The sequence below is a fragment of the Emys orbicularis genome, chromosome 10, assembly GCF_028017835.1.
Source record: "Emys orbicularis isolate rEmyOrb1 chromosome 10, rEmyOrb1.hap1, whole genome shotgun sequence".
Taxonomy (NCBI): Eukaryota; Metazoa; Chordata; order Testudines; family Emydidae; genus Emys; species Emys orbicularis.
The window spans coordinates 66,856,805-66,871,838 of NC_088692.1; the positions used below are offsets into that span (position 1 = coordinate 66,856,805).

At 39.0% G+C, this 15,034-nt stretch overlaps 1 protein-coding gene across 1 annotated transcript in view; it reads left to right on the top strand.

Moving 5' to 3' along the window:
- WDR72 (WD repeat domain 72) overlaps positions 1-14,054 on the top strand; it is a 179,077-nt gene extending 165,023 nt beyond the window's left edge. Inside the window, exons 18-19 of the mRNA XM_065412337.1 lie at positions 7,318-7,422; positions 13,999-14,054. Of these exons, the coding sequence (XP_065268409.1) occupies positions 7,318-7,422; positions 13,999-14,054 (161 nt within the window). The remainder of the gene's footprint in view (positions 1-7,317; positions 7,423-13,998) is intronic.
- The last annotated feature ends 980 nt before the right edge of the window (positions 14,055-15,034 follow it).

A 15,034-nucleotide genomic window follows, 5' to 3' on the forward strand; every position in this document is an offset into this window, starting at 1 on the left:
GCTAAATTGATGTTGGTCCTATCCATGTAGTAACTTCAATTACAGCTAATAAGAGTGGAAATAAAATATCACTATAATTATTTTATCAAAACCTCTCCCTTTGTTTACTAACTTTCTCTCAGACCCTGTTGATTTTGAGCCTCATTTTCATTAAAGCCTCTTTATGCCACTCTGGCAATGTAAGGTGGCTTTAAAGTGGGCATAAATGTAGTTTAAACCTACTTTAAGGCCCCTTTATACTGCCAGAGCAGGGCAAAGGGGTCTTCCTGTGAATGAGGATCAGATTGTTCACATCGGGTACCTAGCCCGAGCTGGGCAAGCTAATGATCCAACCAGCGGACCATATTCGGTGATGCATCCTGGTCACATGCCACCTCAGGCACGTTGCGCATATGCTAAGAAGAATAAATGACCTAGGTCCCATCAATGTTGTGGGAAAGATTATAGTTCCTTTTAGGTACCAGAACCTTACTAAGAATCTTTTCAGTTTGTTGATATTTTATAATAAACCCTCTTTTCCTGTGACAGGGATATTTTAAAATAGGGTAAATAGTGTCAGTTGTAAGATTTTAGCTTGCTGCACTTTCTCCAGTGTTACATAATACTGTTCTGACTTTCACTCTTTATTTGGGCCAGAGTGTTCCTTTCTTATTTTTAACTTTTCAATTCCATTTGTTCATTTGTCTTTTAGGAGATTTTTTGTAAGGAACATTCCACTTCAAATTGTGCACAAAATATGTGCTATTTAAAAAAAAAAAAGTTCTGATATTAACATTACGTAATTTAACTAGGGTACTGTGGAGTATATCTGAGTTTTATCTGGCGAGATTTGTGTACTGCTCTATCCCTGACTAGGCAGAGATACACAAACTCTGCAGGCTGTTTGATCTCCTATTAATGATTTTTTTATAAATACCTTCCTTATGTGACAATGATTTTTAGGAATTAGATTTGAAACTCTTTATAAGTAGTACAGTACATACAGTAATTGTGTAGTTTAAATTATGACTCTAAATTACATACTATGATTATTCATCTACATTTACCTTTGCAATGTTGCCAACTCTCATGAATTTCCTGAGAGTCTCATGTTATTGGTGTTTTTCTTAAAGCCAGAGCTTTGAGAGTCATGAGATTCCACAAGAGTCTTAGTTTTCTTTAAAAAAAAAGTTCTAGTGATGCATGTGGAAAAATGCTTGAAAACGCTAAGGATAAAGGCTCAAAAACCAGAAGAAAAATAAAAAGAACTTCTGATTTTATTTTTTTAAAAATCTCAAGATTTTAAAGTTAATCTCATTTTTGGGTCTCATAATTTTTGAATATTTGGCATTGGCAATACTGATGTTGGTTTATTCACTTTGATCTCAAATGATTTTAAATTCTGCTACTATTTCTCCATAGGCAGGGACACAGTTGTCCAGGCAAACACATTTGTAAAATTGCAGGCCTAATTTGCACAAGTGACTAACACATATATACAAAATGAAAAAGGACTGAATTATGACCCACCCCTTGGTAACGCCCCACACATCTGATCTCCCTGATTACCTGGATCACAAGTCTGGTGGGAGGGGAAGAGGGGGGGCAGGGGCTGCTACACCAATATTCCCCCCAAGAAAGCCATGGCTTTACCTCCCCTATGTTTTGGCTACCTGAGATGACTGAACATGAGAGTGTATGGTAATTGCCCTACACCGTATACTCCCCTCCCCCTGCAGTATAATTCCCCAAAGAGGAATTTCAAAGGAACTGTGACTCAGAAGTGTGAAATGTGACTCAATAGCACATCACATTTTGGGCTAAACTACAAGTCAGTATTTTCTGTCACAGAAATGATATCATCTTATCTGGATGAAATATTATACAAAGTCAGTCTCTAATAATTCACTGGTCTACAATTTTTGAGAAGTCAAAATGTACTATTTATTATGTATTTTGATGTGCTGAATTCAAATATGACAATTAAAACAACTGATTGGCTACTGTTTCTAAGATATTTAAGTTTTTACATTTTAAGTCTATGTATATTCTGTAGATAGTAGAGTTTTAATCATAAATTGTAAACCTAGGTCTTTTCATGTGTTTATGGTTGCTTTAAATGATAATATTTCACCTGTCCTGTTTATGTAACACTTTAAAAATCAGCAAAAGGGTTATATAAATAAAATTTATTATGAAATAAAAGGCAAAAAACTATTATGTACATAGTTTAGTCCTATTCAGTGTCTACTCGGCGCTTCTTGGCTTGTCTCTTGTATTCATTAAATGGAGCATCTCTTGTCACTGTCCAGCAATAGTCTGCAAGCATTGATGGGCTCCATTTGCCCTGATAGCGTTTCTCCATTGTTGCAATGTCCTGGTGAAATCGCTCGCCGTGCTCGTCGCTCACTGCTCCGCAGTTCGGTGGAAAAAAATCTAGATGAGAGTGCAAAAAATGTATCTTTAGTGACATGTTGCAACCAAGGCTTTTGTATGCCTCGAGGAGGTTTTCCACCAACAACCTGTAGTTGTCTGCCTTGTTGTTTCCGAGAAAATGTATTGCCACTAACTGGAAGGCTTTCCATGCCGTCTTTTCCTTGCCACGTAGTGCATGGTCAAATGCATCATCTCGAAGAAGTTCACGAATCTGAGGACCAACAAAGATACCTTCCTTTATCTTAGCTTCACTTAACCTTGGAAATTTTCCACGGAGGTACTTGAAAGCTGCTTGTGTTTTGTCAATGGCCTTGACAAAGTTCTTCATCAGACCCAGCTTGATGTGTAAGGGTGGTAACAAAATCTTCCTTGATTCAACAAGTGGTGGATGCTGAACACTTTTCCTCCCAGGCTCCAATGACTGTCGGAGTGGCCAAAATTTCTTGATGTAGTGGGAATCTCTTGCACGACTATCCCATTCGCAGAGAAAACAGCAGTACTTTGTGTATCCAGTCTGCATACCAAGCAAGAGAGCAACAACCTTCAAATCGCCACAAAGCTGCCACTAATGTTGATCATAGTTTATGCACCTCAAAAGTTGTTTCATGTTGTCATAGGTTTCCTTCATATGGTCTGCATGACCAACTGGAATTGATGGCAAAACATTGCCATTATGCAGTAGAACAGCTTTAAGACTCGTCTTCGATGAATCAATGAACAGTCTCCACTCATCTGGATCGTGAACGATGTTGAGGGCTGCCATCACACCATCGATGTTGTTGCAGGCTACAAGATCACCTTCCATGAAGAAGAATGGGACAAGATCCTTTTGACGGTCACGGAACATGGAAACCCTAACATCACCTGCCAGGAGATTCCACTGCTGTAGTCTGGAGCCCAACAGCTCTGCCTTACTCTTGGGTAGTTCCAAATCCCAGACAAGGTCATTCAGTTCACCTTGTGTTATGAGGTGTGGTTCAGGGGAGGAGGATGGGAGAAAATGTGGGTCCTGTGACATTGATGGTTCAGGACCAGAAGTTTCATCCTCTTCCTCTTCCTCGTCTGACTCAAGTGAGAATGATTCTGGTGCATCAGGAACTGGCAGTCCTTCTCCGTGGGGTACTGGGCGTATAGCTGATGGAATGTTTGGATAATGCACAGTCCCTTTTTTCTTCTTTGACACACCTTTCCCAACTGGAGGCACCATGCAGAAGTAACAATTGCTGGTATGATCTGTTGGCTCTCTCCAAATCATTGGCACTGCAAAAGGCATAGATTTCCTTTTCCTGTTCAACCACTGGCGAAGATTTGTTGCACAAGTGTTGCAGCATATGTGTGGGGCCCACCTCTTGTCCTGATCTCCAATTTTGCAGCCAAAATAAAGGTGATAGGCTTTCTTAACCATAGTGGTTATACTGCGCTTTTGTGATGCAAAAGTCACTTCACCACAAACATAGCAGAAGTTATCTGCACTGTTCACACAAGTACGAGGCATCTCTGCTCACTTTGGCTAAACAGAAATGTGTCCCTTTGCAAAATCAAACACTGACAAATAAGAGAGCACGACACTGTCTGATTTCTAGAGCAGATATAGGGCAATTTGTTCAGCAGAGTGATGTAAGCTTCCTTATGATTGCCTTATCCATGACTTCTAGGAATAACATGATGCAATTCATATCATGTATGACGCAATACCAGCTTCAGATTGCATCATTAATTGTTTTGCCTAAAAAGCAAGTACTGTCCAAACCCAGTCATAGATTTATTCATAGATCCAGTCAAAGATGTATTTTAGTCATTTCTGGTTTAAATTGAGATCCCTTCCCTTTATCACTCACTTATCCTCCGCCATTCCCAAGTCAAGGGTCGTATATACTGACCCAATAGCATATCTTGAAAACTAGAGCCAATCAACAATTTTAAGCATCATTTTCGTTCTCAGTGACCCAGAATTAGTAAAGTTTGACTACATTTATTTCAGAAGCATTTTGGCTGTAGAGCAGTGTAATCAGAAATTTAAGCTCACATGCTGGATTTTGAAAGAAAAGTTTTTGTGCCCAAAGTAGTGGAGTGTTTTTCTAAAACAGCCCATCCTATTAAATATCCTGGACTCTATTGAGGCAAGTTATAGATTGGTTTGACAAGGTGGGTGAGATAACTTTTGTTGGACCAACTTCTGTTGGTAAGAGAGACAAGCTTTCCAGCTTACATAGAGCTCTTCTTCAGGTCTGGGAAACTAAGGGTATGTCTACACAGCCGACGTTAAAGCGCTGCCCCGGCAGTGCTTTAACGTTGGCTGTGTAGCCATGTCTCCAGCGCTGTGAGACATGTATTTATTTAATATAAAATACATAATAAATAGCACATTTTATCTCTGAAGCAGACGACTTCTCAAAAATTGTAGACCAGTGTTATTTTTTCTGAACAAATATTTCTTGTGGACAGTTCAGGGAATCCTCTCTTCACAACTACTCGCTCTATTCCCAATTAGTGGATTTGAAAAACACGTACATGTTTAGGATAACAAAACAAAACATGCATTTTGCCTTGGAAAAAATGTATTCCAGGGCAACAATTTATCATTATACTCCTTTATTTCTTACTTCATGAAAAGATGCTTAAGACAAAAGCATCAAAAAGCTAATGCTTCCATTTCAAGTAATTAGCAATGTTATCAAAACGTGGAAGTTTGGAATTTTTAAAATATATGCCAGTAAAATACAGGTTTTGGCACAATGTTTCTGAGGGAAATTATGCATTTCAGTCAGAATTCATGCCGGTTGAATACTGCAAAAAAGTAGCATCTATGAACTTTTGCATGAATTCAGAATGGTTTGACAGTTTGTACCTCTCTCCAATTTGCTATTTTGAATATCCACTCAGAGCTTTTTGTTCTTGCGATTGTTTGACAATTGGTGTTTAGACCTGTTCAGAGGGCTAGCTAGTGGCCTATACCCCCTTTAGTTTGGGATCTTAAGTGAGACTGCATAGACCTTACCCTGGCCCTCTCTGCACAGGGGTGAATTCTCCCCCACCCCCCTGCAAATTACCTCTGTTGCATGTGTACAAGACATTGTGTGAACAATTCATTATTCATTATTGACTGTTCTTCCCCTTCAGAGTTGACTCGGCCCTTTCTTTACTCTCCAATATAGATACACTGGGTTCCATGCAGTTTATTGTGTCGGCTTTTTCAGAGGGACCTGAAAAAACAAAGTTCTTCTTTGTGTGGATGTTAATAATTCCACAGACCCTTTTGTAAGATTAGAAGTTTTCCTGGTGTCCTTGGCCCCTTCTCCATTGTGCAAGTTGCTGTACACTGATTGGTTGCTATCTTGGCGCTGCCCCAGATGTTCAGTTCATTGAGAAAGTTTATTTTTTTCAGGTGAAAGGTTTTATATTATTATCACATATTTCATTATTATATTATTTACTTAAGGCCCCAATCCTGCAGTTGGATCTAGAGCACTCTTGGCTTACGTTGGGCTCCATGTGGATGCAGAGGTCCACTCTAATAGAGCTGATTGCAGGATTGGGTCCAAAAGTTATAGACTGATGGAAAATGCAGGGCATCAGTATGGTCATTATTATTCTTAATTATTTGTATCATTGCAGCAGTTAGGAGTCCCATTCAGGGACCAGGACCCCATTATGCTAGGTGCTGTGCAAGCACAGAAAAATAAAGGGTCCATGTATCTCATGTGGACCAGATTCTTTTGAAATGAGCAGAAACCTGATTTCTTTTAATGTTGGGGACTGTCCATTGAAGTTTACCTGGAGAGCATTCCCTTCTTATATCACTTACTCACCATGCAAAATTCTGCAAAAGGTGACTGGCACACAGTCATGACCACAACCCGGATCCTGAAAACTGATCCTAAGGGTGTCTGTGAAGAACCCCTACTTTGGGGCTGCATGCAGGTGCAAGGGTCTACCTGCATTAATCAATTTGCAGGATTAGGACCTAAATTAGTTATACAATTAAGAAAAAATTCAAGTCCAGTTACTAGTGTTACCAATGAAGGTAAGGTCTGAGGACTTCAGAAGGACTTAGATCAAGCCTTAACTGTATGTTCCATGAAATAATGTGGAACAGTTTTACATTAACTATGTAATTAACCTTTATTACCAATGTAATGTTTTCTGATCAGCAAAGGCTTGGGGCAGAGATGATACAGAAACATTTACTTGCTGTGACAAAGACAGTGACTGTCTGGGCAGAGTTCTTGCTTATTTGCTGTATAGGAAAACTTTCATTGGAGCTATGTGAATATGCAGGGTAAATTGTATATAAACAAATTTTAAAATTCAGATCTTATTGAGTGTAGTTTCTTATCTTCAGAATCACAAATGTTCACCAGTTAGATAAAAAAGACATGTTTTCTAATTAGATAATCTACAATTCAGTCTCCTTTTTATGCTGTTACAATATAAGTATTCTAAAATAACAGCATCACATTTGAGGTACCTTATGTAGCACATTTAAAAAAATATTAATGTAGACCAAAATAAAACACAATTCCACTCTCCAGTGTGTGACTCCAATATTTACAAGACCTTCTAATTGATTGTTTACTCCATTTACTGGTTTCTTTTGGTGGAGGAAGGAAGCATTCTGTTGGGCTACTAATTTACTTTATTGTTTCAGGCTTATGCAAGGAAAACGAATAAGGAATCACATTTAAGCTGATCCCTCAAACTTCTCTCCCAAAAAAGTCACATCTATAGAGTTTAACTGTTATGTGTCTGCCAATAAATATTTAAGAGGTTCCATTTTATTTTTTTAATTTATTATTTGTTTGCAAAAAATGATCTCAGTGTTGAAAGAACTGTAACAAAGAAGAAAAGTGTTTTATTTATGAATATATTACAAGTTTCTATCCTATTTTTCCTTCTTTATAGCTGCAGTCAGTGTGGGCAAGCATGACAGCTGCTCAAACTCGGCAAACTTCCAAGGAGTTGAGTGTATGCCTGACCGATGTGTCATGGAAGAGTCTGAGAGTCCAGGTGAGAGCCCTTTAAAGATAGTCCCCGAGTATCAAATGATAAATATGACACAGCTTTTGAGCCAATCAAATAAAGCACATTGTAATGCTGCTTCCTTTTTAGCAGCTGCAATGTCAAATTAATGGTCACCTCCTGGGGTCATAGTGTGGAGCTGTTATCCTTTCCTCTTTCATCAAGCATTCAAGTCCTAGAAAGGATAAAGGCTTTATGACCAAAAAGAAAACTGACACTACTAGTTCATTATAATTAGTTTTGGACTAAACTGCTTAGTTAATATATGTACAGTGTCTGACCCTTTGAAGGTAGAGTATGATTATGAAAAATTAGAAGGATTGTCCCTACTATAGCTGAATATAAAGCAGCCGTTCGGATGCTATAGGTCTGGAGAAAAACAAATTGACAGTGTTATAACCTGATTCCTTTTTCAAATCAACGCACAGTAGTTATTTCAATTAATGATTTTTAACATTGAAATTATTAATTGCAGTGATGTACATAAGCTGCATCCCCTTCTAGTGGCTATGGGATTTGTCTTCATGTTGCTTATTTCTCTATCTATGTATGGTATATGTAATAATCTTATTAATTGAATCTGAAGGGAGAGCAATTAAATGTAAAGTGCATCTAATTGTGGCTGATTAAAAACATAGTGTGTGATTAAATTTTAAAAAAGGTAAGCAAGGTGGGTCTGGCCCACATAACAACGTGTACGTAACATGTATACAGTATCCCTTAGTGAAAGAGTTAAACATCTTTTTTTCACTTGATATTTTCCTTTCCTGCTTTATCTGGTTTCTGTGTACCCTCTTGCATCTTTGTGTGCTGATCCGTGTATCATATTTTTGATTCATCCTCTCTGCGGCCTGTCAGCTTAGTTAAGAGATTTCCAAATCTTGCATCCTGCACTGACAGGGGGCAGCTGCCAACAGTCCCCTGATCCTTCCCCAAGGAGCGCTGCTGAGATTTAATTTTCAGTGAAAGGGTGCAGTCTGAAATCCATGTCAGGTCCCCTAAGTCATCTCAGAACCCAGATAGGACCCATGGCTATGGGATTATATTTCAGTGCACTCCACTCCTTCAAGATTCCTTGGGAGTTGAACTGCTGTCATGTACCTGATTTGAACTACATTTCCTTTTCGTCTTTTCCACAGAAATGAGCAATGGTTATATTAGAATATTAGAATAAGTGAAATCAGTGAATTGTAAATCTGCACCTATTTTCAAACCATTTTGGCTTGGTCTCACTACTTCGCAGCAAAATGCAGCATTGGATTTAAAAATAATAGGTACCAGGGTTAGGAAACACATTTAATTCCATACTTCAGTTATACCAAACCACTGATGGTACCATACTTTAAGGCTTATGCCCTTCAGGAACTGTCCATAAACCTTTCTAGAACTGTTACAGATAACAAATGTACAGCTTTATTTTTTATCTGTTTTGGACAGAAGTTAGAAAGAATTAATTAAAGGTTAATAGTCATAACTGGTTCAGGTGAGAATTAATTTAGGACTCCCTCTGCCTAAAGATGATATGTATTAATTTTAACCTTCCTTTAAGTTGTTTTGGGTGACTGAATGCGCCTGGCACTGGATGGGAGTGTAGAATATATAGTTCTGCATACCATATGTGTGTGTGAAATAAAGAAAAGGATGTAAAACTGTCCAGCGGTGAATATTGATTGGGAAAAATGTGTGTTGAGAAAGAATCTAAACTTAAAAACTGAGTTTCATTCTGTCCATCTGACATCATTAAACTGCTAATAAACAATGAATTACTCTGGCTTTTCTCTCTGCCCATTCCTGCATTTTAAGACATCTTGCCTTGTAGGTCTGAAAATCTCTGGAGATTTCACTACTGGTCTCACTGCTTTCCACTGAGAATTTGTGGCTTGGTTGTCATGGAGACATCGTATTTCTCCAAGAATTGCTCATATTGATCCGTGGACTGGCGTAAATGGCCAGGCGACTGTGAGGAGTAAAGGGGGCTGGGCAGTACTATAAAATGACCAGAGGTTATGGGTCGGAAATAAGCTCATAGCAAACACTTAGGTAAAGAGAAAGAAACAGTTTCATTTTGTTTCAGGATTTCGTTTTTGCACTTTGTGCCATTGTCTTCTTTCACTATAGACTGAAAGAAACTTGTTAGTCACTTGTCATGTCAGATCTTTGGTGCTTGTCCTGACACAGCTGTCAGCCTTCCAGCTCTGTGCAGTTCAGGGACACACAACAAAGAGCCAGCAACATGAATTATTTATTGCTTCTTGTGTGGATGAAATTCTGTGATAAGAAATTAAGACACTTCTGACAGAAGCGTTTGTTTGAAAAGAAAGATTTTGGTGATAGAATGCTTGAAGCTTACCACTTACTTTTTTGTAGGCAAACATTAAAACAGTAACATAACATTTAGTTGGGTACTATTTTCTTTAGTCTTTGTCACGTTTTTACTTTGTAGCATATTTTACTATTTGAGAACATGAAGGATGTCAGCATTTGACTTGATGAAACCTACAACTTCAGAATCTGTGTCCCATGAATTCAAAGCCTGGGAAAACTTAGAAGTTCCACCTAAGCTGTTATTAAAAAGTGACCTATATAGGTTTGCAGAGTAGTTTGCATTTTGCTTACAGTACTTTTTCATATGCTGCATTTCGTACAGAAACACCAGTAAGGAGTATATTGACTTTACCGTCTCTTTTGATGAAGTTAGGGTGAAAGTACTACAGTGCATATTCAAAGAGCTCTATAAGTATTCTTAGAAAGGTACTTTACTATATTTTATTGGAACCAGTAAGGGTTAATATACTCCCTCCCACTGCTGCAAATTTGGCCTCAAGCAATCACAGAAAAGGGCATATACCCAGGTGAATAGCAGGAATCCATTAGACAAGCCAAGAAAATAATCTGGGATTTACCTGTAATTTTCAGTGTTCATAATATGGTATGACTAGTCTCCGACAGGTAATAGAACCCCTCAGCCTGCACTTTCCTCTTGGATAATTCATTAGTAAACATTTTTCACCTGCACCAGACACAGGTAAATATCAGACTAGGGTTTCTTGCCTGGGCAAACTGGATTTTAGTTGCTCTCTTGCATGTACCTACAAGATGCCATTACCTGAGATAGTGGCTCATGTTTGTATCAGCCCTCACACAGAGGAAATGCTGCTTCTATCCCAGATGTCTAATACTAGGTTTGTGTCTGCCAGTTCCCTACATGCTGAGGACTACTTCTCTCTAACATGCAAAGCCATGGCTCTTTAAACTTGTCCCTGCTTTGGCCTGTAACACAATAATCAAATAATGTCAACACTGTGTTTATAGAACTGGTTATCTAGGCATATCAAAACACTTTACAAATATTAACTGACCCTCGCAATGCCCCGGTGAGGTAGAGGTTACCACCACATCTTCCAGGTTGGGAAACTGCAACACAGAGGTGTTAAGTGACTTGCCCAAGCTAATGCACCAAGTCTGTGGCAGAGCTGGGAATAGAACCCAGATGTCCTGACTCCTACTCCTGAGCACTAGACCATGCTTCCGCTCATAGGGAGCTTAGGTACCTTTCCTGTCCAGGGAGGAGTATCGTTGCAGGCATACTTCCCCCACCACCCATGCAGAAGTCTCTTGGGAGCATTATGGGGATCTAGCTCCATGGAATTGGAGGGGACCAGACAAAGATTCTTTGAATTTTACCCACTGAAACATGGAGAGAAAGCAGCACAAGTTAATGCAGCCTGAGATTTCTTTGCCTTCTGTGCTGTCCTTTAGCACAGACTCAGTAATGGGAGCCCCTGAAAGCCTGGCTCATGCAGGACCAGTGTTGTCTAGGGATAGATGAGAGCAAGTGGGGCCAGGTGGAAGAACATAATCAATGCACATTGGCATAAATGTCCCTTGCCTACTTTGGACCTCCCAGCACAAATCTTGCCATATTCATCAGGTAAGCAGGTAGAAACCCAGGTATTTCCAGTGGTAGTGAGGACACATCACGCTCCGCCAATGGAAGAGTGAGTAAGAAGCTGGAGGTTGAAACTAGCAGAGCATTTTCTCCCCTGTGTGGGTGTAATGGAGTATACAAACACCATGCAGGAGACAAAGGGATTAAGGAGGCCCTCTGGGCCCAGGCAGCCCTGCCCCACCACACCCTTAAAGCCTGCACAAGCTGGAGGAAGAGCGTAACAAGGGAAGCAGAGTAGCTCAGTTGCAGGCAGTGATGTGCACTCTGAATTCCTGGGAAGGAAGTCCCACAGGAGCGCCTGAGGCTTGGTGATACTGACTTGGCCAAGTGTGCAAAAGAGGGACTGGTGACTTCTGAAGGTTAGAAACTTAGTTTGTATATTCAGTTATTTACTTTATCCTGTGGGAAGAGGAGGTACTGGTAGGAAGCGATCCAGAGAGGCAGCTGCATAGCACCTCCAAGCGCAGGGCTTAGCTGCCTACCACTGGGCCCTGGATTGGAGTGTGGTAGAGGGTGGGACCAGGCTCCCCTACCAGTACCTAAAGAGGTGACAGTGATAGATGTCTGTCCCTCAGCAGGGAATGTAGTTGGGGAAGGCCCCAAAGGTCCCTGGGTCCAGCCCCCAAGACCCTGTCTCAAGGGAGAAGCCCTTGCTAATTTCTGAAGACTTCCACATTATTGGAGTCTTTATATGTGTCCTGAAGGGGGTGGACTTGAATGTGTGTCCTGGCCAGAGGGCTGAGTTGCTGAAAGGACAGACCACCTTAGGGAAGAGGTGTAGTGAGAAAGCGGAGTGCCCAGGAGGAAGACAACCTGCCATACCCCTGCCTGACCACTAGGCAGCACTGGCAGTGAGTTTTCCCCTTCACAGTGGGTTATTGCTGTTTAAAGGAGTGGGACCCTATGTGATGGCCTTCAAAAGTCTGTCAGTACCTCTTTGGTTAAGCCAAGAACATTCATTTGTGCATCTTAAATCCCTCCTGTCACTTCACACTGAAAACATTGCTTCTAAATATTTTGCCCCTCATTCTCTAACCAGCCTGACCAGAATAAAATTCTGCTTGTATTTCAGACGCTAGTGAAAAATCCTATAGTTTCACACCTTGCTTAGTTTCATGTACCAGAAAATCCTGAGCACAAATGTGGGGGAGAACAATCTGTGGCCCTCCCTGAGATTTCATCTGTGAGATATAGCACTATACTAAGTGGGAAAATAAATCAAAAAGGAAAGATTCAATTGGCCAAGTGCACCTGAGAGCCATGAATATGCAGCACTGAGAGTGACTGTGTTGTTAAGAGACGGGTTATAATCACCCTTTAGAATACCTGATTAACACTCCAGTGAATGCAACTCTAAGGTATGTTATGTAGATCAATGCAGTACCACTTATAGCTGTAGATCAATATCCCGTTTGTTGGAACTTGATACTCAAATCGAGGTTTTTCCATTAAATTTCACAACTGTGGAGCACCTTATGTAAAATCAAGGCTATTTTTTCCTTTTTCTGGCTCAGGTACCAATATCACAGCAAAAAATAAGTAACAGTAAACAAGGACGGATTCAGGAATGGAATGTTAGCAATTGCTGATGATGCATGAAGCAGAAAGAATGTGGAATGTGTGGACAACCCATTAATCATAACCACAGATAACACATACTGGTCATGGTCTGTGTTAAATAAAACTTTATAAACATTTTATCATAGTAACTGTATGATAGTATTAAAATATACCATGTGCCATTTGGAATTCAGTTTCAAAGTATCAAATTATTATTCTATTTTTTTCCACATGAAATTAGGGAGTAAATCAAGAAGACTGCATAGTGTGGTATGAAAAAATGTTTTATATCTATACAAATATAAATTGATATCTACTTTTAAGGAATCTAATCTCCTGGATTTTTGGCTGTAATTATTAGGACTGCAAAAGAATTGACTGCTTTTATCTCTCCCTCTCTATTCTTACCTTATCTCTTCATTGCATCCACTTAAACAGTGGCTTATAAAATACCTAGTACAAGCAATATTTTAAATTTAGGCTATAAGTATTATCATACATCAGCTAGGAAAAATCATGCGACTAAAAATTGGATTGATTGACTAATTCCCATTTCTGGTAGACTCTTGATAAATTGTGACAGGACTAAGATGTCATACCTGAATAGTATAAATCACTATTACTCTTATTTCCACTTATTCTATGAGTCCAGTTGAGAGAATGCATGCAAGTGAAGTGAAAATGCAATCATCTGTTAGCATTTAACAAGAATTAGCTGTCTCCTTCCAAAATTGGGAAGTTTTGCACATCTAAAGAAAATTTGTGTTGAATTGCTTTGAGAAGATACATATGCGCTCTCAAGCCAATTTGACTTCTATGTTGCTTTTTGTGATGTCTGCTCTTTGAGGGGGTAAAATATTTTGTGGTTGTAGATTGCGGTATACTTGAATACTAGCATAATGTTGATGCATAGCTTAATTTCACTACAAAGAGTGTTGAGGGTTTTTATCATTTTATAAAGTGATTTATCACAAACTCTTTTAAACAAGTGAAACCGTGCCTATTAATCACACCACAGAATGTTCCAAAGTCAAATGAATACATTTGTTTTCCAGATGAGATGAAACAGCATCCCTGGATGTCCAAGGTGTGTTCCTGCAAGGTGTGTTAGATAAGCCTGCTCATTCAATGGAACTAGAAGGTGGTCAAGTACAGCAGAGGAACTGAAAATACAGGACTCTTTCATAGGACAACAGATTTTCTTTACTGTGTTTTGATACAAGAAATATTCAATGTAATTTATCACTATACCTTTCAGAATTAATTTTCAAAAATTTCTTTCATATCTGCTTTTCTCTTCTCAGTTATTGGTTCCATGTACAATGACAGCCCTTCAGTAGAGTCACATTGATTGAATATAATCTAGATTTTTGTTAACATATGCAACATTATATGATTCCTTGTTCTTGAGATGTTTTTCCACTAACAGAAGGAATGACTCCTAATCTCAAGACAGAGACATTTTGTCATTATTAGTAAAATTCACTTTAGAAGTATTATGGTAAATCTATCTGGTAAATATTACACTTGACATAAATTTGAAGATTTAAATTAATGTTAAATGTTCTCTGTCTTGTTACTATACTACGTTTATTACTGATAACATTTCAATGTGGGGAAGACCAAATATATTTAAAACAACTTGTGCATCAATGTTTGCCTGAATTTAAAGAAAAAAATGTAAGCATTTAATTAAACTGAAAATTAAAAATTAATGTGTGTGATTGCATTGTAGGTAAGTGATTCTGCAGATATCAATATTAGGGGAAAAAATTGTGTGTACATGTCAATGTCAATATGACATTTGGAGAAAGCTGCCCATAGCATCCCCTGCTGAAATGGTGCAGTGTGTAGAGGTGCTGTTCACATTCCTCAGAATGAGGAATTTCAATATGTATTTGCAGTGCAGATATAGATAAAACACAGACTTCACATGCCTACGTGCTTGAGTCTTGTCTAGATCTTGTGCAGTGTGGGCCACATTCTGCTCACTTATTCTGGAGTAACTTCACTGACCTCACTAGACTTTATTCCAAATTTACACAGGTGTAATTGAAAGCAGGATATGACCCATATTGTCACCTGAGATAA